The 25032-nt window shown below is 47.6% G+C and overlaps 1 protein-coding gene across 2 annotated transcripts in view; it reads left to right on the top strand.

Moving 5' to 3' along the window:
• Positions 1-25032, top strand: part of LOC140395293 (disintegrin and metalloproteinase domain-containing protein 10) — a 209515-nt gene that overhangs the window by 91239 nt on the left and 93244 nt on the right. For both annotated transcript variants that reach the window (XM_072482880.1, XM_072482879.1), the window contains 2 exons: positions 18040-18132; positions 21597-21765. In XM_072482880.1, the coding sequence (XP_072338981.1) occupies positions 18040-18132; positions 21597-21765 (262 nt within the window). The remainder of the gene's footprint in view (positions 1-18039; positions 18133-21596; positions 21766-25032) is intronic.

The following is a 25032-nucleotide window of genomic DNA, read 5'->3' as shown; positions in this document are numbered from 1 at the left end:
ACCATCTTCAGCTACTTCATCAATGACCTTCTTTCATCATAAGGTCAGAAGTGGGGATGTTTGCGGTTGATTGCACAATGCTCAATGCCATTCTCAACTCCTCAGAAAATGAAGCAGTCCATGTCCAAATGCAGCAAGACCTAAACAATATCCAGGCTTGGGCTGACAAGTGATAAGTAACATTCACGCCACACAAGTGGCAGGCAATGACCATCTCCAACAAGAGAGAATCTAACCATCGTCCCTTGACATTCAATGGCATTACCATTGCTGAACCCCCATAATCAACATCCTGGGGGTTACCATTAACCAGAAACTGAACTGGACCAGCCATATAAATCCTGTGACTACAAGGGCAGGTTAAAGGCTAGGAATTATAGGAAAAGCAACTCCTCTCCTTACTCTCGAAAGCTTTGATGTGGAGATGCCGGCATTGGACTGGGGTGAGCACAGTATGAAGTCTTACAACACCAGGTTAAAGTCCAACAGGTTTGTTTCGATGTCACTAGCTTTCGGAGCGCTGCTCCATCCTCAGGTGAATGAAGAGGTCTGTTCCAGAAACACATATATAGACAAATTCAAAGATGCCAAACAATGCTTGGAATGCGAGCATTAGCAGGTGATTAAATCTTTACAGATCCAGAGATGGGGTAACCCCAGGTTAAAGAGATGTGAATTGTACCAAGCCAGGACAGTTGGTAGGATTTCGCAGGCCAGATGGTGGGGGATGAATGTAATGCGACATGAATCCCAGGTCCCGGTTGAGGCCGCACTCATGTGTGCGGAACTTGGCTATAAGTTTCTGCTCGGCGATTCTGCGTTGTCGCGGGTCCTGAAGGCCGCCTTGGAGAACGCTTACCCGGAGATCAGAGGCTGAATGCCCTTGACTGCTGAAGTGTTCCCCGACTGGAAGGGAACATTCCTGCCTGGTGATTGTCTCGAAAGCTTGTCCACAATCTTTAATTAGGTAGCCCAGAGTAAGGGGAAAAGTTATAAAGTCTAAACTCAAGGTTATTACACATGTATGTGAATGCATAGAACGTGGTAAATAGTTTTGGCGAGTTGCAGGCATATATTGACATGTGGAAATACAATATTGTGCCTATAACTGAGACTTGACTCAAAAAATGGTAGGACTGATGTTAAATATTCCAATCCAAAGTGTTGGAGAAAGATAGGAAAGGGGGAAGATGGCAGAGTTGATTGAGGACAGCATTGCAGTGCTGGAGAAATATTCAATGTGATTCTCCTGATTGGCGACTAAGTGCTCCCGCCAGGGGAACACTAGAGTAATTCCTGCTGGTGCCAGGAATGACCCTGAAATGCCATGCAATGGCACTCAGAAATATTTTTATCCCTCAATTTGCATTTCACTGTCATTCAGTGGCACACCATAGTTCTCTCTGGACCTGAGAGGGGTGAGTCTTAATCTCGCTGACATGTCCCGCTCCTTTGAGACCCCGATCTCAGAATGGTGCTGCAGCAACCCCTTGGACCGATGGCAAGGCCTTCCCAAGCAAATCGTTTGCAAGATTCCCCCCTTCTCAGTAGCCCCATTACCCTCCCCAAGTCCCCTTCAGCCCCCCCCCACTCCCCGCCAGGCCCTGCCAACCTGACCACTTGCAGTCCGAGGGGTGGCAAGGGGGTGAGCACTCTCCCTACAATTGCCTCCAGGGTGCTGAGGGATCCATTATGGGAGGTGGGGGTCAGGGGGGGTTTGTGCTGGGCTGGAGGGGCTCAGGTTGGGGGCCTTTCCTGGGATGGGGATTGTTGACTGCTCTTCCCATCTTTGAAACATAGAAACATAGAATACGTACAGTGCAGAAGGAGGCCATTCGGCCCATCGAGCTTGCACCGACCCTCTAAAAGAGCACTCTACCTAGGTCCACTCCCCCACCCAAACCCCGTAACCCCACCTAACCTGCACATCCTTGAACACTAAGATGCAATTTAGCACGGCCAATCCATCTAACCTGCACATCTTTGGACTGTGGGAGGAATCCGGAGCACCCAGAGGAAACCCACGCAGACCAACCCTAGGCTGGAATTAAACCTGGATCCCTAGTGCTGTGAGGCAGCAGTGCCACCCTTTAAAAAGTTTGTCAGTATCTTAAAATTAAAATTTTCTCATAATAAAGTGAAGGTTTCCCCCCCTGGACTTCTAAACCCTTTAAAAAGTATGTCAGTATTTCAAGTTCAAAGATCGCTTAAATTTTTAAAATGTATTTACGGGATGTGGGCCAGCTTTATTACCCATCCCTAGTTGCCCTTCTTGAACCGCTGCAGTCCTTGAGGTGTAGGTACACCCACTGTGCTATTAGGGAGGGAGCTCCAGGATGTTGCCCCAGCGACAGTAAAGGAAAGCTATATATTTCCAAGTCAGGGTGGTGAGTGACTTGGAGGGAAACATTCAGGTCATGGGGTTCCCAGGTTCATCTTTGAGATGAAGATAAAAGTAATCCCTTTAATGCAGTAGAAACCTTTGAAGTATTTTCTCGCAATCAATTTCATTGCCTTTACAGTATTAAAGACTGGTTGTATGCCTAGAAGCCAAACGTTTTGAACTACGTTGTTTACATTCAATTTCAGACACCATTGCCTCCTAAAAGCTTTTTGGTACACAGATCGAGGCAGTTTCAAAGGGGCTATTAAGATTGTTTATTTATAAAGCTCTGCAGGGATCCATTAACTCAGGGGAGTAGGTGCTTACTGCTCTTTCTCGGTAGCACTTGAGAACAAGGAGGCAGGCTTTTTAAAAAATGCAGTTAGAAATACACAAAGCCTGCCGCACGGTGTGATACCTGCTGGGTGAGTCTGCATGATCCAGATCACAATTCACCCACATTTAGGAATATATTTGGAGGCGGGTTGCACCGACACTGAGAGGGATGGGGCCTGAATGCGCTGGTAAAGCCGACATCACAAAGATTGAGGCACCATTGTTAAAGGCCCCCCATCACCACCACCAATATCAGGGTTTCAGTGTGCTATCATCATGGTACTAGCCTGCCATGAGCCGACCACCTGGGGGCGCCAGTGTCCTCAGATCACCCTCCCCGGCGTGGTCATCACGTATGGCCTCTGGGTGGTGGAGACTAGTAGTGATTCCCACTGGCACAGCAAAGCCGATGTGAGGGATGATACCGGGAGCTGGGAGACTCCTTCTTCAAACAGCCCCGCCATATTTAAACCATGAGGGCGCTAACCAGATGATGTCAGCTGCACCAGGCCGGTAGCATCACGCACTGTTCGGCGCCCAACCCAAATCCCGTTTCAGGGCTCTCCTGCTGTTCTCCTGACAGAGTGGGCTGTGTACCAGGCACAATGTGGCCGGAGATCCCCGGAATTCCAGAAGGCATTTGATCAAGTCCCTCGTAAGAGACGGTTGGCTAATGTCCATGATATTAAATGTAAATTATTGTGTTTGGAAATTGGCTGAACTGCTGGAGACAGGAGGGTGGATTCCCCATTGACCAAGACAAGTATCAGAATTGGGCAGAGAATGGAGCGTCGAGAGGGGTCTCTGATGGGGGTCTCTAATAGGGGTCTGATGGGGGAACTGACGGGGGGTTTCTGATGGGGGGGTCTGACAGGGGGTCTCTGATGGGGGATCTTTGGGTCTGATGGGGGGTCTCTGATGGAGAATCTGACAGGGGGTCTCTGATGGGAGTCTGATGAGGTCTTGATGGATAGTGTGACAGGTTGTCTCTGATGGGGTGTCTCTGCTGGGTGTCTCTGATGGGTGTCTCTGCTGGGTGTCTCTGCTGGGTGTCTTTGATGGGTGTCTCTGATGGGGTGTCTCTGATGGGTGTTCTGCTGGGGTGTCTCTGATGGGCGTCTCTGCTGGGTGTCTCTGATGGGTGTCTCTGCTGGGGTGTCTCTGCTGGGGTGTCTCTGCTGGGGAGTCTCTGCTGGGGTGTCTCTGCTGGGGTGCCTCTGATGGGGTGTCTCTGATGGGTGTCTCTGCTGGGGTATCTCTGATGGGGTGTCTCTGATGGGGTGTCTCTGATGGGTGTCTCTGATGGGTGTCTCTGATGGGTGTCTCTGCTGGGGTGTCTCTGCTGGGGTGTCTCTGATGGGGGTCTCTGATGGGTGTCTCTGCTGGGGTGTCTCTGATGGGGGTCTCTGATGGGTGTCTCTGCTGGGGTGTCTCTGCTGGGGTGTCTCTGCTGGGGTGTCTCTGATGGGGGTCTCTGATGGGTGTCTCTGATGGGTGTCTCTGCTGGGGTGTCTCTGATGGGGTGTCTCTGATGGGGTGTCTCTGATGGGGTGTCTCTGATGGGGTGTCTCTGATGGGTATCTCTGATGGGTGTCTCTGATGGGTGTCTCTGATGGGTGTCTCTGCTGGGGTGTCTCTGATGGGGTGTCTCTGATGGAGTGTCTCTGATGGGGGTCTCTGATGGGTGTCTCTGCTGGGGTGTCTCTGATGGGGTGTCTCTGATGGGTGTCTCTGATGGGTGTCTCTGCTGGGGTGTCTCTGCTGGGTGTCTCTGCTGGGTGTCTCTGCTGGGGTGTCTCTGCTGGGTGTCTCTGCTGGGTGTCTCTGCTGGGTGTCTCTGCTGGGGTGTCTCTGATGGGGGTCTCTGATGGGGGTCTCTGATGGGTGTCTCTGATGGGTGTCTCTGATGGGGGTCTCTGATGGGTGTCTCTGATGGGTGTCTCTGATGGGGTGTCTCTGATGGGGTGTCCCTGATGGGTGTCTCTGTTGGGGGTCTGATGGGGGGGGTCTCTGATGGGCGTCTCTGTTGGGGGTCTGATGGGGGCTCTGAAAGGGAATCAGATGGTGGGTCTCTGATGTGGATGGCTATGGGGAGTCAATGGGGGGGGGGGTGTGGTCGGGTCACCCTCATGTGTGCGTGCTGTGGAGGGTGGGGTGACCTGTTATTCCTATGGTGGGGGAGAAGATTCCCCTATTTGTCAGTGGGGTTAGGCAAGAATTGGGTTGAGGGACCCCACCACCGAACCTTGTTATCGGGCAGCCTGCTCAATATAGTGGCCTGATACCAGGATTCTGATGGAATCTGGCCAGCTGTCCCCCATACATAAGTTAGTATGGTGAAGAAGAGAGACTCGCATACTGGGCCCCACTCCTAGCACCAGTGAAGACCAGTAGCAATTCTCTGCTGGTGGGAGAACATAGGCTCCAGAACGGAGAATCCTGGCCAGAGAATAGGGATTTTGGACAGGTACTCTTGTCAGAATGTGATTCTTGGTGTCCCACATGTAGAACATAGAACATTACAGCGCAGTACAGGCCCTTCGGCCCTCGATGTTGCACCGACCTAGTGAAACCACTCTAAAGCCCATCTACACTATTCCCTTATCGTCCATGTGTCTATCCAATGACCATTTGAATGCCCTTAGTGTTGGCAAGTCCACTACTGTTGCAGGCAGGGCATTCCACGCCCTTACTACTCTCTGAGTAAAGAACCTACCTCTGACATCTGTCTTATATATATCTCCCCTCAATTTAAAGCTATGTCCCCTCGTGCTAGACACCATCATCCGAGGAAAAAGGCTCTCACTGTTCACCCTATCCAATCCTCTGGTCATCTTGTATGCCTCAATTAAGTCACCTCTTAACCTTCTTCTCTCTAACGAAAACAACCTCAAGTCCCTCAGCCTTTCCTCATAAGATCTTCCCTCCATACCAGGCAACATTCTGGTAAATCTCCTCTGCACCCTTTCCAATGCTTCCACATCCTTCCTATAATGCGGCGACCAGAATTGCACGCAATACTCCAAATACAGCCGCACCAGAGTTTTGTACAGCTGCAACATGACCTCATGGCTCCGAAACTCAATCACTCTACCAATAAAAGCTAACACACCGTACGCCTTCTTAACAACCCTCTCAACCTGGGTGGCAACTTTCAGGGATCTATGCACATGGACACCGAGATCTCTCTGCTCATCCACACTGCCAAGAATCTTACCATTAGCCCAGTACTCTGTCTTCCTGTTATCCCTTCCAAAATGAATCACCTCACACTTTTCTGCATTAAACTCCATTTGCCACCTCTCAGCCCAGCGCTGTAGCTTATTTATGTCCCTCTGTAACTTGTAACATCTTTCCGCACTGCCCACAACTCCACCGACTTTAGTGTCATCTGCAAATTTACTCACCCATCCTTCTACGCCCTCCTCCAGGTCATTTATAAAAATGACAAACGGCAGTGGCCCCAAAACAAATCCTTGTGGTACACCACTAGTAACTGGACTCCAGTCTGAACATTTCCCATCAACCACCAACATTTGTCTTCTTCCAGCTAGCCAATTTCTGATCCAAACAGCTAGCCAATTTCTGATCCACCCTGAATCCCATGCCTCCGTATTTTCTGCAGTAGCCTACCATAGGGAACCTTATCAAATGCTTTACTGAAATCCATATACACCACATCAACTGCTTTACCCTCATCCACCTGTTTGATCACCTTCTCAAAATAACTCAATAAGGTTTGTGAGGCACGATCTACCCTTCACATAACCGTGTTGACTATCTCTAATCAAATTATTCCTTTCCAGATGATTATACATCCTATCTCTCATAAACCTTTCCAATATTTTGCCCACAACAGAAGTAAGGCACACTGGTCTATAGTTACCTGGGTTGTCTCTACTCCCCCTCTTGAACAAGGGGACAACATTTGCTATCCTCGCGTCTTCTGGCACTATTCCTGTAGACAAAGATGACATAAAGATCAAAGCCAAAGGCTCAGCAATCTCCTCCCTAGCTTCCCAGAGAATCCTAGGATAAATCCCATCTGGCCCAGAGGACTTATCTATTTTCACACTTTCCACCTCCTCCTTATGAACCTCAAGCCCTTCTAGTCTAGTAGCCTGAATCTCAGTATTCTCCTTAACAACGTTGTCTTTTTCCTACGTGAATACTGACAAAAAATATTCATTTAGCACCTCTCCTATCTCCTCGGATTCCAAGCACAACTTCCCACTACTGTCCTTGACTGGCCCTACTCTTACCCTAGTCATTCGTTTATTCCTGACATATCTATAGAAAGCTTTAGGGTTATCCTTGATCCTACCTGCCAAAGACTTCCCATGTCCCCTCCTGGCTCTTCTTAGCTCTCTCTTTAGGTCCTTCCTAGCTAACTTGTAATTCTTGAGCTCCCTAACTGAACCTTCATGTCTCATCTTTACATAAGCCTCCTTCTTCCCTTGACAAGTGTTTCGACTGCTTTAGTAAACCACGGTTCCCTTGCTCGACCACTTCCTCCCTGCCTGACAGGTACATACTTATCAAGAACACGCAGTAGCTGTTCCTTGAACAAGCTCCACATTTGCATTGTGCCCATCCCCTGCAGTTTTCCTCTCCATCCGATGCATCCTAAGTCTTGCCTCATCGCATCATAATTGCCTTTCCCCCAGATATAACTCTTGCCCTGCGGTATATACCTATCCCTTTCCATCACTAAAGTAAACATAATCGAATTGTGGTCATTATCACCAAAGTGCTCACCTACCTCCAAATCTAACACCTGTCCTTGTTCATTACCCAGTACCAAATCCAATATGGCCTCGCCTCTCGTTGGCCTATCTACATACTGGGTCAGGAAACCCTCCTGCACATATTGAACAAAAACGTACCCATCTAAAGTACTCGAACTATAGCGTTTTCAGTCAATATTTGGAAAGTTAAAGTCCCCCATAACAACTACCCTGTTGCTTTCGCTCCTATCCAGAATCATCTTTGCAATCCTTTCCTCTACATCTCTGGAACTTTTCGGAGGCCTATAGAAAACCCCTAACAGGATGACCCCTCCTTTCCTGTTTCTAACCTCAGCCCATACTACCTCAAGAGACGAGTCCTCATCTAACGTCCTTTCTGCCACCGTAATACTTTCCTTCACTAACAATGCCACCCCTCCCCCTCTTTTACCACCCTCCCTGAGCTTACTGAAATATCTAAAACCCGGCACCTGCAACAACCATTCCTGTCCCTGCTCTATCCATGTCTCCGAAATGGCCACAACATCGAAGTCCCACGTACCAACCCATGCCGCAAGTTCACCCACCTTATTCCGGATGCTCCAGGCATTGAAGAAGACACACTTTAAACCACCTTCCTGCCTGCCGGTACACTCCTGCAACTTTGAAACCTTACTCATGACCTCACTGCTCTCAACCTCCTGTATACTGGAGCTACAATTCAGGTTCCCAAGCCCCTGCTGAACTAGTTTAAACCCTCCCGAAGAGCATTAGCAAATTTCCCCCCCAGGATATTGGTGCCCCTCTGGTCCAGGTGTAGACCATCCCGTGTGTAGAGGTCCCACCAACCCCAGAATGAGCCCCAATTATCCAGAAATCTGAAACCCTCCCTCCTGCACCATCCCTGTAGCCACGTGTTCAACTCCTCTCTCTCCCTATTCCTCATCTCGCTATCACGTGGCACGGGTAACAACCCAGAGATAATAACTCTATTTGTCCTAGATCTAAGTTTCCACCCTAGCTCCCTGAATTCCTGTCTTACATCCCTATCCCTTTTCCTACCTATGTCGTTGGTACCTATGTGGACCACGACTTGGGGCTGCTCCCCCTCCCCCTTAAGGATCCCAAAAACACAATCCGAGACATCACGCACCCTGGCACCTGGGAGGCAACACACCAACCGCGAGTCACTCTCGTTCCCACAGAATCTCCTATCTATCCCCCTAACTCTGGAGTCTCCAATGACTAATGTATCTGATTTTAGATTTCAAATATATTTATTTATAAATTTAGAGTACACAATTCATTTTTTCCAGTTAAGGGGCAATTTAACGTGGCTAATCCACCTATCCTGCACATCTTTGGGTTGTGGGGGCGAAACCCACGCAAACACAGGGAGAATGTGCAAACTCCACAGGGACAGTGACCCAGAGCCGGGATTGAACCTGGGAACTCGGCGCCGTGAGGCAGCAGTGCTACTCATTGCGCCACCGTGATGCCCTGATTTCAAATATTTGCCATGTATATTAACAACTTAGATGAAGATAGGCAGCATTAAAAGCTGCATTGATGGAAACAAGATTAATTAGTAGATTAGCAACCTAATAATTCGAGTGATTAGACAAAACTGTGGCTGGTAGATTTCAGCATAGGCAAATATGAAATCATTCACTTTGGACTTAAGAAGGATAGAGAGTATGATACTTTCAAAATGGTGAAAAGCTGCAACCAGTGGTGACCTGAGGAGGCTTGGATGATACGATTTTTGGTGGGGTGAGAGAAACGGGACTGTTTGGTTCTCTCACTCAAAATATTGGATGGCTAATTAATGTCCGCCAAGCCGGAAGGTGGCCAAAGGGGAGGACACTGATGTAGTGTTATTGCCACTGATTTAGCAATCCAGAGACCCAGGGCATGGTCTGCGTCTTCACCACGGCAGATGTTGAAATTTTAATTCAATAAAAATCTGGAATTAAAAGTCTAATGATGACCATGAAACCATTGTTGATTGTCGTAAAAACCCATCTGGTTCACTAATGTCCTTTAGGGAAGGAAATCTGTCATCTTTACTCGGTCTGGCCGACATGTGACTCCAGACCCAAATGTGGTGAAATCTTCATTGCCCTCTAAGGGCAGTTATGGAAGGACAACAAATGCCGATCCAGACAGCAATGCCCACATTCTGTGAATGGGAAAAAAGTTAGCATTGCAAAAGCAATCCAAAGTGTGCGCCAGGACCTCATGGGGCACAGGATGTCAAACACAGCTCCAAATTTAGAGATCCATGCTCCCTTTATTTGTTATTGAAGCTTTAAAAAAATGAGTTTTAAAAACCAAACACACGGACACAGCTGCCTTTTTGAGCAGAACCAGCTGCCACGTTCAGCCCGGGTCCCACTGACCCTTTATGCCACCTCGGCAAAGTTGCTGTAAAACACTCCGAAACGTCCTCATGTCTGGGCTCCGCAAAATGCAGCTGCTGAAGAACAATTGCAGACGATCGGGTCGTTAACAAGCGATAGTTTGTTAGTTAGTCATTTCTCAATGGCGGACAGACCAGTGGCTGGCGCCCATGCCCATTCACATTTCAGAGGCTGGCGTGCTAGGGTCGCATTGGCAATTCAGTTTCATCATGCCCTATTTGACTTCTGTGGGGCTGATTTGCAGATCCAGCCCTTGGGCATTCCATACATATCAAAATGTCTTGAACAGGTAGAGAAAATAGTTAAAAAGGCAAATTAAATGCTGACCTTTATTTAAGGGTGTGGTTTTGTTTCAGCTGAATCAAAGTCCAGATTAGGCCACAGCTGGAGTGAGCAGCTCTGGCTCAAACTCTGGAGGAAGGGTATATTTACCTTGGAGGGAGTGCAGTGTGGATTTACCAGAACGATACTGGGTGTCGAGGATTCATTTACGAGGGGGGAACTACACAAACCAGGGTTTTATTCCCTGGAATTAAATGATTGAGGATGATTTGATTCAAAGATTTCAGGATTTAAGTGGGGGGGGGATGCTGATGGACTATTTCTGATTGTTGGGGCGTCGAAGATGATGTGGCAGATAGTCTGAAAAGGAGAGCCAGATCTTTCAGAGTGAAGTTGGAATCACATTGACACCTGCAGGCTGAGAGACATTTGACATTTGGAATACTCTCCCTCTCCCTCTCTCTCGAGGGACAGAGATAATTGATTTGATTGAGATTTGTCAGACTTTAATTGACAAGTTAGAAAGGATGCAACATTTTCTGTTGGTGGAAAATTGAACAGGAGGGAGGCCATTCATCCCCTCAAACCTGTTCCACCATTTAGAGAGATGGCTGCAATTTCACCTAAATCCATATGCAATAATCCTCACAAGACCCATGGACGCACCTCAATTAATCTCCCCGGGGGACTCGTGGAATACGAGCTTCCCCACTGAGAAGCAGAGGGACCCTTGGTGTCAGCTCACCGTCATGGACATCACCCTGGACATGGAGAGGGGGAGAGGAGTATTATTACCCCCGACAGATGTCATGGAATAAGGACGATCCGATTCCCCGTGACTTCCTCAGAATATGAAGTTCCCCGGTAACGGGGGAGGGGCGTCCCCTTAACAAGGAGAGACCTCACTCGTATAAAAACGCTGACATGGGGACAGGTCTGGGAGGGAGACCCTTCGGGGAGTGGAGAGTGTGATTGTATTCATAGAATCATAGAATTTACAGTGAAGAAGGAGGCCATTTGGCCCATCAAGTCTGCACCGGCCCTTGGAAAGAGCACCACGCCTTCACCCTATCCCCGTAAACCCAACCTAACCTTTTGGACACTAAGGGGCAATTTAGTATGACCAATCCTCTTAACCTGCACATCTTTGGACTGTGGGAGGAAACTGGAGCATTATTATTCTTAATAATTATTTATTATTAATAAACCTTGTTCATTGTTTTCTATCTGTTGGGTCATGCGTGCTGATTTGGCGGATTCAACAGCTGGTTTATTGGTTGATTAGGTTAGGAAGAGGATTAAGACTATCACTTTCTGGTTAAGTGTGAGTCTGATATAAGATGAGACATTGAACTGAATCCACATAGACTGTGATTGAAATATTGCACACACTGCTATTGAGCTGCAGTGTGGGGTTAAAGAAATGTCAGACAGAGTTACACATCGACAGCAATTCATGCAGCAACAATCAGGAGATCCCTATCAGCCAATCAGGAGTGAGGTTTAGTTTTAAAGCCTCTCAGCTGTCCTGTCAGAACCTTCTATGGGAATGTCAGGTGTGGGAGGCGGCCTCACTACAAACGCATGACTTTAACTTCTGGCATTGATCAATGTCCCCCAGTGTGTAACAAACTGTACTAAACAACTGAAAATCTGTTTATCTGCGCAGTAACTTCAGAGCTGACACATTTTTCCAATTCAGATTAAGCTTCATTCACTAACCCCCAGCATTCTCCCAAAACACAGCTTTGTTCCATTGGAGTCTGGCTTGTGGAACTGGATCGTTCTGGCTTGACTCTTACATCCTCACATGCTTCTAAACCCTGGGAACAGCTCAGTGGGGGTGTAAAATTGGTTGGTATGGTGGGGGAGGGGGCACTATCCACGGCCTACAAGAATTTGCTGGTGTTTTACTCGCAATATGGTTTGTATTGGATAGTCCAACCTCTCTTGGGCCAATTGAGGGCCCTGAGTGATCAATTAAAGCCCTATTAAGAAGCTGCTCGCACTGTAGCTGGTATTTTACCAATGGCAGGAAGTCCCCATGCCACATGGTGAAGCTGCCAGAGTAGAGTGTAGCTCACGGAGGGACCCACAGCAGAAAGGGCCACCCCTGGTTGAACCCGCCCCCCCTTCCTGGCCTCCCAAAGGCTGACCCCCACCTCCCCTTGCTGGGGCGAGACTGACTGACCCCAGTGTGGCCACCCCATTTAATCGCTTCCTGTCCATGGGGTGGCATGGCAGCACAGTGGTTAGCACTACTGCCTCACAACGCCAAGGACCCGGTGTCAATTCTGTCTCTGTGGAGTTTGCACTTTCTCCCCATGTCTGCATGGGTTTCCTCTAGGTGCTCCACTTTCCTCCCACTGTCCAAACATTTGCAGATTAGGTGGATTGACCACGCCAAAATTGCCCCTTAGTGTCCAAGGATGTGGAGGTTAGAATCATAGAATCTTAGAACCCCCACAGTGCAGAAGGAGGCCATTCAGCCCATCAAGTCTGCACTAACCATTTGAAAGAGCACTACCCATGTCCACTCACCTGTCCACCCTGCCCTATCACTGTAACCCCATAACCTAGCCTGCACATCCCTGGATACTGAGGGGCAATTTATCATGACTAATCTATCTAGCTTTACGGGGAAGGCTACAAAAACAGAGGATAACAAAGAGAGAAATAAGGAAAGAGAGGATCAAATATGAAGGTAGGCTAGCCAGTAACATTAGGAATGATAGTAAAAGTTTCTTTAAATACATTAAAAACAAACGGGAGGCAAAAGTTGACATTGGGCCGCTCCAAAATGACGCTGGTAATTTTGTGATGGGAGACAAGGAAATAGCTGAGGAACTAAATAAGTACTTTGCGTCAGTCTTCACAGTAGAAGACATGAGTAATATCCCACCAATTCCGGAGAGTCAGGGGGCAGAGTTGAATATGGTAGCCATCACAAAGGAGAAAGTGCTAGAGAAACTAAGAGGTCTAAAAATTAATAAATCTCTGGGCCCAGATGGGCTACATCCTAGAGTTCTAAAGGAGATAGCTGAAGAAATAGTGGAGGCGTTAGTTATGATCTTTCAAAAGTCACTGGAGTCCGGGAAAGTCCCAGAGGATTGGAAAATCGCTGTTGTAACCCCCCTGTTCAAGAAGGGAACAAGGAAAAAGATGGAAAATTATAGGCCAATTAGCCTAACCTCGGTTGTTGGCAAGATTCTAGAATCCATTGTTAAGGATGAGATTTCTAAATTCTTGGAAGTGCAGGGTCAGATTAGGACAAGTCAGCATGGATTTAGTAAGGGGAGGTCGTGCCTGACAAACCTGTTAGAGTTCTTTGAAGAGATAACAAATAGGTTAGACCAAGGAGAGCCAATGGATGTTATCTATCTTGACTTCCAAAAGGCCTTTGATAAGGTGCCTCACGGGAGACTGCTGAGTAAAATAAGGGCCCATGGTATTCGAGGCAAGGTACTAACATGGATTGACGATTGGCTGTCAGGCAGAAGGCAGAGAGTTGGGATAAAAGGTTCTTTTTCGGAATGGCAACCGGTGACGAGTGGTGTCCCGCAGGGTTCAGTGTTGGGGCCACAGCTGTTCTCTTTATATATTAACGATCTAGATGACGGGACTGGGGGCATTCTGGCTAAGTTTGCCGATGATACAAAGATAGGTGGAGGGGCAGGTAGTATGGAGGAGGTGGGGAGGCTGCAGAAAGATTTAGACAGTTTAGGAGAGTGGTCCAAGAAATGGCTGATGAAATTCAACGTGGGCAAGTGCGAGGTCTTGCACTTTGGAAAAAAGAATAGAGGCGTGGACTATTTTCTAAACGGTGACAAAATTCATAATGCTGAAGTGCAAAGGGACTTGGGAGTCCTAGTCCAGGATTCTCTAAAGGTAAACTTGCAGGTTGAGTCCGTAATTAAGAAAGCAAATGCAATGTTGTCATTCATCTCAAGAGGCTTGGAATATAAAAGCAGGGATGTACTTCTGAAGCTTTATAATGCATTCGTTAGGCCCCATTTAGAATACTGTGAGCAATTTTGGGCCCCACACCTCAGGAAGGACATACTAGCACTGGAGCGGGTCCAGCGGAGATTCACACGGATGATCCCAGGAATGGTAGGCCTAACATACGATGAACGTCTGAGGATCCTGGGATTATATTCATTGGAGTTTAGGAGGTTGAGGGGAGATCTAATAGAAACTTACAAGATAATGAATGGCTTAGATAGGGTGGATGTAGGGAAGTTGTTTCCATTAGCAGGGGAGACTAGGACCCGGGGGCACAGCCTTAGAATAAAAGGGAGTCACTTTAGAACAGAGATGAGGAGAAATTTCTTCAGCCAGAGAGTGGTGGGTCTGTGGAATTCATTGCCACAGAGGGCGGTGGAGGCCGGGACGTTGAGTGTCTTTAAGACAGAAGTTGATAAATTCTTGATTTCTCGAGGAATTAAGGGCTATGGAGAGAGAGCGGGTAAATGGAGTTGAAATCAGCCATGATTGAATGGCGGAGTGGACTCGATGGGCCGAATGGCCTTACTTCCGCTCCTATGTCTTATGGTCTTATGGTCTTATGGATTGGGCCGTGAAGTGGGCCTGGGTAGGATGCTCGCTCAAAGGGTCAGTGCAGGCCCCAGGGACCGAATGGCCTCCTTCTGCACTGTAGGGATTCTGTGGTCCAGCCTCCAGCGTTGTTCTGCTTGGGGGCTGACTACAGTGCAAGCAGTAGCCACCATTCCCAGTGGCGCTGTTGATACTGGACAGCTACTGGTCCTCTGATTGACTGTCAACTGTCAGATGCAGGACAGCCTCCCTCATGGGGGGAGGTGAAAGCCACAAGCTCAGCTGAATGTAAAATCCGGTGGTTTTCTTGCTTACCTACAACTTTTCAGTTAGTGATCAGGGCCACCACCTTTAGTGGGTCAATGGACATGTTAATCTTTGTCTGTAGCTCTGGGTCGTTCTGACCCAATGTACCGTATTACCGATGCCTGGTCAGCTCTCAACAGTTGCAAAGAGACTAGATCACTTCAACCCTAACAATAACAGATTACAGGTAGCTTCTTAACCTTAACACACGAGTTTCCATTAAACATCACTTCAAATGAACATAGGGGCTGATTTCGCACAGGGCTAAATCGCTGGCTTTGAAAGCAGACCAAGGCAGACCAGCAGCACGGTTCAATTACTGTCCGAGCCTCCCCAAACAGGTGCCGGAATGTGGCGACTAGGGGCTTTTCACGGTAACTTCATTTGAAGTCTACTTGCGACAATAAGCGATTTTCATTTCATTTCATAGAGCTCTCATTCCACTTACATAGACAAAGATGATACTGGTATTTACGAAGCAATTTTCTATTGTTAGCTAAGGTCTTTTCAAACTCTTTTTGAAAGCCGGTCTCTGGGACAGTTTTCCATCATGACCTCTCTCTGCGGCTTTTCAAATCCTTCGCCTGACATGTTCAAAACCGCATTCTTTCTCTCTCTCTCTCTGGGCAGGTTTCTCCGGTCGCCGACAGCGAAATCGCGTTCGGCGGTCAGCCGGAGAATACCCGATTCCGACCAAATCAGGGAGCGGCGGCGCTTTTGCGATGCTCCACCCCCTCTAAAGTGGTGTACTCGCAGAGTAAGCTGTGCACTATATCGATGGCCTCAGGTAATGTCCCCGATGCTCCGCCCCTGACCGGCCGAGTTCCCAATGTCGTGGGTCTCTCATGGTCTCACCCGTCAGGAACTCGGCGTGGCAGCTGCGGACTCAGTCCAGCACTGCCACAGTCGGGGGAGGGAAATCCACGGGCAGCGGGGACTTTGTCAGGGGCTGGTTGCACTGTTGGGGGGTGGTCCAGGGCTGGCGAGACGGCCAAAGGGGGGCACTATTTTGCAGGCCGAGTCCGCGCGCGGCAGGCGCCATGTTGTACGGCGCGATGGCTGCAAACTGCTTGCGCATACGCGACCATGGACCTGCCAATTCTCCGGGCTGTATCGGCAGCTAGAGCCGGGTGCTCTAACCTGCTGGCATGCTAGCCCCTACCGACACAAAGGATCGCTGGACATTTTGCGCCAGATTTTTGGGCATAAAATGCCACTGTTCCCACGCTGGCGTGTGGACATAACCTCACAATCGGAGAATCCAGCCCCCTCTCTCTGAGCTCTACAGCCTCTCAAACAAACTTCTCTCTTGGGGTGTTCAGACTTGAATCCATTATCGTTATTATCTTGGCTGTTTAATTTCCCACTCCCATTTATATAAGAGAACAGAGCCATGCTATTGATATGCAACTAATCTCCCATTGATGGACAAATCAGAGCCATCAGGCTCTGTAATGGGCTACTGGCTGGTCAGATAGGAGTCCCCCGAAGGGCAATGGATCTTGGGTGATTCACCCTTGCTGAATGGGGGCATCTTGTGCATTCCCACTAATGAGTTTAAGTCTGAATGGGACAATGTATCTCAGGCCATGTGTGGGATATTCCTCTGACACCATGCTAGCAGTTTTTCCCCTCAGTCTGTTCAACCCCTAAATTGCCTACAGCTTCGATCCCATTTCTGGACCCAATTTCCTAATAATTCACTCGTGCAACAACAGACTCAGTAATGTCAGTAGTTCAGGAGGAGCTGTTTCAATAAACAGACTCAGCTACCTTTGGAACTCAAGTTCATTTCCCAATACAAGGCTGTGTGTTTGCCAATGTGAATCTGCCTCTAATATCTGGCAGAATACAGGCACATGGAACATTTCTGACAAAAACATGAATTCACTTAGAAAAATGCAGCAGAAACCTACAAACCTTTCCACATGAGAACTTCTAACTACCCGTTCTACCAAATGTGATGGACTTTACCCAGGAGAGGTTTAGAGAGAGTGGTTCGCGGAATGGAATCATACTAGTGTAATTGACTCTGGAGGTGGAAAAGATATTAAAAATCACCTTCCTTGATTAAACCGCCACAACATTTGGATGAATTTGGATCCTGAAGTTTGAATTTTAATAGTTGTTTGTTGGGACAGAATCTGGGTATTGCTGAAAGAGACACCTGTCAAAACTTTTCATCTTACGCTGATCACGGCAGATTCTGGCAAAACGTGTTGCTAACATGTATCTTTTCATTTTAACATTTTAAATTTTCTTTCATGGGATGTGGTTAGGTCAGCATTTATTGCCCATCCCTAATTGGTGGTGGTGAGCTGTCTTCTTGACCCAGGATTTTGACCCAGCGACAGTGAAGGAATGGCAATATATTTCCAAGTCAGGGTAGTAAGTGAATTGGAAGGGAACTTCCAGGTGGTGGTGTTCCCATGTGTTTGCTGCCCTTGTCCTTATGAATGGTAGCGGTCACGGGTTTGGAAGATGCTGTAGAAGGAACCTTGGTGAGCTCCTGCAGTGCATCATCTGGATGGACAGACTGCTGCTACTGAGCATCGGTGGTGGAGGGAGTGAATGTTTGTGGAAGGGGTGCCAATCAAGCAGCGATGGTGTCGAGCTTCTTAAGTGTTGTTGGAGCTGCACTCATCCAGGCAAGTGGAGAGTATTCCATCACACTCTTGACTTGTGCCTTGTAGATGGTGGACAGGCGTTGGGGAATCAGGTGAATTGTACAGTCCTTATTTTAATATTCAATCTTAGTCAGTGAATAACAATTAGAAGCAAATATCTACCCAGCCACACTGGTCAATTCCAAAGCAACAAAGGCTCATCCCGATAATTACTGACCAATGGCAATCAATAGTAATTAACATCAATTGATATTAATTAATTACTATCAGCAGTGACCATAATGTGATCAAAAGAGGTGAACTAATATCCAGAAATGAATGGTAATGGAAGACCTTTTTTGAGAGAAATTGTTGGACTTGATGTTAAAGGATTTTAGTAATTTTCTTCCTCTCTTCAGATCGCAAATTATTTGAAGGAAGTGAATAAATTATACGGGAGTGTGAACTTTGAGGGGATACGTCACATAAACTTCCAGGTGAAGGATATGTTGGTAAGTAGAACATTTTAGACACTTACCAAAATGATGTAAGGTTATGCTGGAGTAGTGACTGCAATGCTGTACTAAGAACCCAGAGGCCTCCGAATCACAGAATAATGCAGTGCAGAAGAGGCCCTTCGGCCCATTGAGGCTGCACCGACACATGAAATACATTTGGCCTACCTACATAATCCCATTTGCCAGCACTTGGCCCATAGCCTTGAACATTATGATGTACCAAATGCTCATCCAGGTACTTTTTAAAGGATGTGAGACAACTCACCTCAACCACCCTCCCAGGCAGTGCATTCCAGACCATCACCACCCTCTGGGTAAAATGTTTTTCCTCACATTCCCCCTAAGCCTCCTGCCCCTTACCTTGACTTTGTGTGCCCTTGTAGCTGCCCTTTCAACTAAGGGAGGCACCTGCTCCCTATCCACCCTGTCCATGTCCCTTATAATCTTGTACACCTCGATTAGGTCGCGACTTACCTTTCTGCTCCAGTGAAAACAACCCAAGCCTATTCAACCTCCCTTCATAATTTAAATGTTCCATCCCAGGCAACATCCTGGTGAATTGCTTCTGCACCTCTCGACTAATTACAAGACATATTTGTAAAGAAGAATGTTTTAACCCCTTGAGTGCCTTGACTTTCAATAGAAAACACAACACAGGCTTTCTCATAGGTTTGAATTAAAAGAAAGAATAAATGCTTATATTCTCAACACCCAAGATGTAATCAGAACAGCACCTGCTCCTCATTCACACAAGAAAAGATCATTCCAAAAAAAAAAGAGGTAACATGCACTGATATCTTTAGGAACATCAAGGTAGTCATTGTAATTCTAGTTTTTTAAGATGCTGGGTGTAAACCTTCCATGCCAAAGGATTCCCCTTTATTTCACTGAGGAAGATGGAGTTTGGAAGTTTCGGCCAACAAACTCACAGTGACTTACTCCATATAACAACAGGCTTCTAGCTTTCCCAGTCAAAGGTTTGTGGCTGACCCCTGCAGTGAACATAGGGACCCAGATTTCTAAGCCCGGGTCAGATTTGCCAATTTGGGAGAATTCAGAGAACCTTACCTTTAAAAATGTCTGCACAGTGGTTGGATTTTTGGTTGGTGGATAGGGCGAGCTGAAACAGGGGTCGAGGCAGGCGACCACAGAATGAATGTGCAGACTGGCAGGTGCGGTGCGCTCCGGCACTGTGTTTAATAAATAAAAGATAATAAAACCAAAAACAGTCCTCAGGCATCAACCCCCCCCCCCCCCCCCCCCCCCCCCCCGCCCCCCCGCCATGCCTTCCCTATGCCCAATCCATGTAAACCTATGCTAACCCATGCCCTCAACCAACTCCCACCATATCCCCAATATCAACTTACTGCCCCTCTATCCAGCCCACAACCCCCATGCTCTCTATGCCAACCCATAACCCAGTCGGGTCCCCCTTGCAAAGATGTAACGCCGGAGAGCCTCCCCATCGCGGCAAGAATCTGGGCCAGAGTCTGCAGGTCAAAACAAATGTCCCACTACTTTATCTGTCGTGTTCTTCCTTTTTCTGGGTGAGATATCTCTCCTCTGTAATCCTTGTATCACCGACTGCCTGTCCTGGGTTGTCCGTGTGAATTAATAAGCTGCTTCCTATCAAAAGCCAGCTTCTGTCATGTGACAACAGTATTAATGTTCCCATTTTCCACACAAATGGTTTGATGATATAAGCAATTGATGCACAATGGGAAGGAATGATGGTCATTTGGACCTTCTTGTGATAAAAGTGGTTTTCTTTGCCTCCATCCTTGTGGAATTTCAATTTGCAGACACTCTGGCTGACTATTGTATCTCAGTACCCGTTGATATTCAGACAACAGTAACTGTTAACTCCACAGTGATCTGTTGTATTCTGATGTCTCTTCAATGGAATGTCCCCGAAAGTTATTTACATTTTAATGGCTTCCCAGGAACATTCCTAGATATGAGCCAACCCCTGTCTTTACTGAAAACACAAAAAATAATCTGCCCCTCTGGAGTGCATCTTCTTCATTTGCTCATGGGCATATGCTGCGAGCATAACAAGGGGCAGAGGTGGAAAGGTGATAGGGTCCTTACCCGACACCCTGCCATCAAACCCCCCCTGGGGAAGGCACAAGGTACTGCACTTAAACTCATTCTCCAGAGAATGTGAGGAAAAATCCCACCAGGGCAGTTTTAGAATTTCAACTGATTTTGAAAAATCTAGTGAAAGTGATGAGGAAACTATCGGATTGTCAGAACATTGCACTGGCTCCCAAATATCCTTTAGGGAAGAAAAACAGTCATCCTTACCTTTATGTAACTCAAGTCCCGCACCAACCTGATTGATTATATAAAACCTTGGTCATAAAGGATGGAAAATAAATGTTGTCCTTGCCAATGATGTCCAGAGCCCTAGAATTAATTTATTAAATGCCCGTGTATGCTATTTGTGCACTGGAGCGCTTGCTGACATGTTAACCATTGGCCAGTCTAACAGCCAATCACATTGTACAAGGGTCAAAGGGCTGGAATGTACAGGCCGAATTCTTTGTGTGCTGTGAACACTGTCTAGCGGGTATTCAAGCCTCAGATATTAAATTCAATCCTACGCTGAATATTGTGACTTTCAAAACACGGATCTTAACTGCCTTTTAAAATGGTCATGCAAGTCTCCCAGTAGTATCCATCTTCTCAGGGCAATAAATGCCAACTCTCCCAGCGATACTCACACCTTGCAAGTCAATAAAAAAGACATGGGGTGAGAAAGGGAGCCTTGTGTTAAAAATGTTTTATTCTTAGCAGCACCTTGGCCAACCAATCTGCACTCTCTTTTCATATAGTATAAATTGTTGTCCCCTTTACTGTTGGTTTATGTTGTGTTCTGATGTAAGATCAAAAAACTTTGGCAGTAGGTCTCTTTTTCAGCAATACTATTCTGTACTGTCAAACAACTATTTAAAAATGATTCACTTCCCCCTGATGTTGATCCAGAAAGATTCTCACTTTTCTTTTGTCAATTTTTCCATATTTCTCAGTCTAATTTGTCACAATCTACATCCTAGCTGTGGGTATTGAGTGTGGTGGATGCAGAATCCGCTCTGTCGCTATAGCTCATTCTGTGTAGCTCTCCACCATAACAATTATACTTTGCACAACAAGATCCCTCCTGACCTTAGCTGAATTTCCCAACCTGTACCCAAACTGTACCCAATTACAGCCTGTATACTTCATTGTGAACTCATGTAAATTGGTTCCTACCACACTTACCCTAAGGCACCTACAGCAAGAAAACATTAACTCCATCAGCCCCGATCAAATGCAAAGTCAGGTGGAAGGAATGTTTGTGCCCAACGCTCTTCCGAGTGTAGGTTTTAATCACTTGTAGATGTAATTGTCCGCAGTCTCTCTGTCTTTCTTTCCGTGCTTAGTAATAAAGCGACAAATGAATTTTTGAATTTCAGATTGAATCAGAATATAATGAGGCCAATCCGCTCCATATTCCCTTCATTAGCATCGAGAAACTGCTGCAATTATATTCCAAAAGAAACTGGAGCAACTACTGCCTGTCGTACCTCCTGACAGATCGAGATTTCAGTGGCGACTTGGGAGTCGCATGGCGAGGGGACCTGGGTAAGGAGAATTCCTCTTTGCAACAGTTAATAAGAACTGTGACTTAGTTCTCAGAATCACAGAATTGTTACAGTACAGAAGGAGGCCATTTGGCCCAGCGTTCTGTACTGGCTCTCCAAATGAGCATGGTGACTTAGTGCCATTCCCCTGCCTCTTCCCCGTACCCCTGCGCAGTGTTTCTATTCAAATTATCATTTCATGTCTCGATTGAACCTGCCTCTGTTGTGTTATATACTCTGGGATAACACAGGCTGCAACTGGATGCAGCTTTAACCAAAAGATACTCCAGACCTTGAAGTTAGTTCAATCTAATTTATTGAACCAGTAGCACAGTTCTCTATGAGTGCGACTCTCTGCTAACCTAAGTGTGGTTACTCTATCTGACTGGAGCAGACTAGCTCTTAGCCACGTGCTGGAGGTGTGATACTGTACTTACACCCTGGCTCACTCTGTAGATGTTCATCAGTGGAAAGAGGCGGAGTGTGAGCGCCTCGTGGCTTTTATAGTGAGATACCACCCCTGAGTGTCCTGCCTGCTCATTGGTCATGTCCTGTTCTCTGTGTTCATTAGCTGCCTGTCTGTGCCTGTCTGTATATCACTACCTGCATGTCTGCATATCATGACATGTCCCCTTTTAAAAAAATGTTTTGTTGGCACATGGGAACATACTTACATGTGGTGGCATATATTAACATATTTACAAGCGGTGGCATATGTGAACATATTTACATGTGAAGACAGCTGTCTAATGTGAGAAAACAGAACATAGCAAACAAAACAAATGTCCAGTCTCTGTGGCTTGCGTCTGATCCTTGTCGACCGCCGGAGAGGTGGTGGTGGGGACGACGGCGCCTTGACAGGCGGGATGGAAGCCTGACTGGTGGCCTCGTAGTTCGAGGTATCAGGAGGTGGCAAAACAACGGACGGAAACGGAGAAGAAAACGGTTGCGGGCAAGCACCTTTGCGCAGTGCCCGTCTGTTTCATCGCACAACAGAACCATCAGCCATACGTACAACATACAAGCGGGGTTCAGCCTGTCGAACAACGACAGCTGGAGCAGACCGGCCACCATCCGGTATCTTGATCCTGACAGTGTCTGCCGGAGATAACACGGGAAAATCGGTGGCATGAGCATCATAGCCCTGTTTTTGCTGGTTTTGGAGCTGCTGCACCTTCTGCAGCACCGGGAGGTGATCCAGGTTGGGCAAACGTATGGCTGGAAGTGTCGTCCGCAGGTCCCTGTTCATCAGGAGTTGAGCCGGCGACATGCCAGTGGACAGTGGGGTCGCCCTGTACGCAGGCAGCGCGAGGTAGATGTCAGAAGCAGAATCCACGGCCTTGCAGATGCGCAGTTTCACAATGTGCACCCCTTTTTCAACCTTCCCATTGGACTGCGGATAGTGTGGGCTGGAAGTGGCATGTTTAAAATGGTATGACTTGGCAAACATAGACCACTCGTGGCTGCTGAAGCCCGGGCTATTGTCACTCATGACAATGAGTGGGAGACCATGCCTGGAGAACATCTCCTTACAGGCCTTGATGGCGGTCCGAGATGTGAGGTCTGAGAGCTTCACGACTTCAGGGTAATTGGAGAAATAGTCAATAATCAACATGTAGTCACGACCATTTGCACGAAAGAGGTCGATGCCAACCTTGGACCATGGTGAGGTCTCGATTTCACGCTGCTGGAGCATCTCCTTGCTCTGCGCTGGCTGGAAGCGTTGACAGGTTGCACAGTTGAGGACCATGTTCGCGGTGTCCTGGCTAATACCGGGCCAGTAGACAGCCTGCCTGGCTCTGCGTCTGCACTTCTCGATGCCCAGGTGTCCCGCATGGATTTGGCGGAGCACCAAGCTCTGGAGACTGAGTGGAATGACAATCAGATCCAGTCTGAGGAGGATACCATCAATCACCATCAGGTCGTCCTTTACATTATAAAATTGAGGGCACTGCCCTTTCTGCCAGCCATTGGCGAGGTGGTGTATGACACGCTGCAAGAGGGCGTCTTTGGCTGTCTCCTCGCGGATACGAACCACCTTCTCATCAGACGCTGGGAGGGTGCTAGCACACAGCTGCACCTGTGATTCAATCTGCCAGATGATTTCCAGCGGTTCGCTAGGCAATGTGATGGAGCAGGACAATGCATCAGCGATGATGAGTTCCTTGCCAGGTGTGTCGTTCAGGTCCTTGTGGATAATGTGGACCAGAGCCCTATGATCCGTCTCGACAGTGAATGTCGGCAGGCTGTAGACATAGTCGTGAAACTTGAGAATGCCAATGAGAAGACCCAGGCACTCCTTCTCTATTTGCGCATACCGTGTTTCGGTGGGCGTCATGGCTCTCGATGCGTAGGCAACCGGTGTCCAGGATGAAGTGTCATCGTGTTGAAGCAGCACCGCACCGATGCCATCCTGGCTTGCATCTGTCGAGATCTCCGTCTCCCTGTCTGGGTCGACAAATGCCAAGACGGGTGCAGAGGTGAGCTTGGCTTTCAGCTCCAACCACTCTGCCTGATGTGCTGCCTTCCACTCAAAGGCAGTGGACTTTTTCACCAGGTTTCATAGGGCCGTGGTGTGTGAGGCCAGGTTTCGGATGAACTTGCCCAGAAAATTGACCATGCCCAGGAAGCGCAACACCGCCTTCTTGTCTTCAGGGACCTTCATGGCTTTGATGGCCTTGACCTTATCTGAGTCGGGGCGCTGGCCCTGCTGAGAGATCTGGTCTCCTGGGAACTTGAGTGTCAACATGCCAAAGCAACATTTGGACCTGTTCAGCTTCAGGCCATTGGTATGGACACGGCGGAATACCTGCTGGAGACGGGAAACATGCTCTTCAGGGGTCGTGGGCCATATGGTGATGTCCACGTACACAGGAACCCCTTCAATGCCTTCCATCATCTGCTCCATGATGCGATGGAAGATCTCCGATGCCGAGACAATGCCAAACGGCATGCGATTATAGCAGTATCTGCCAAACGGTGTGTTGAAGGTGCAAAGCCTTCTGCTGGACTCATCCAGCTGGATTTGCCAAAATCCCTGTGATGCATCTATCTTGGTGAAAAAACATACGTGTGCCATCTCACTGGTGAGTTCCTCCCTCTTCGGGTTGGGGTAGTGTTCACACATTATATTCTTATTGAGATCCTTGGGATCAATGCAGATGCGCAGATCTCCCGAAGACTTTCTAACACATACCATCGAGCTGACCCAGTCAGTCGGTGCGGTTACCTTGGAAATGATGCCCTGTTGCTGAAGATCCTTGAGCTG

The sequence above is a fragment of the Scyliorhinus torazame genome, chromosome 18 (assembly GCF_047496885.1).
Source record: "Scyliorhinus torazame isolate Kashiwa2021f chromosome 18, sScyTor2.1, whole genome shotgun sequence".
Classification (NCBI taxonomy): domain Eukaryota; kingdom Metazoa; phylum Chordata; class Chondrichthyes; order Carcharhiniformes; family Scyliorhinidae; genus Scyliorhinus; species Scyliorhinus torazame.
The sequence above is the reverse complement of the archived record's forward strand: the minus strand, read 5'-3'. Positions and strand labels throughout refer to the sequence as shown.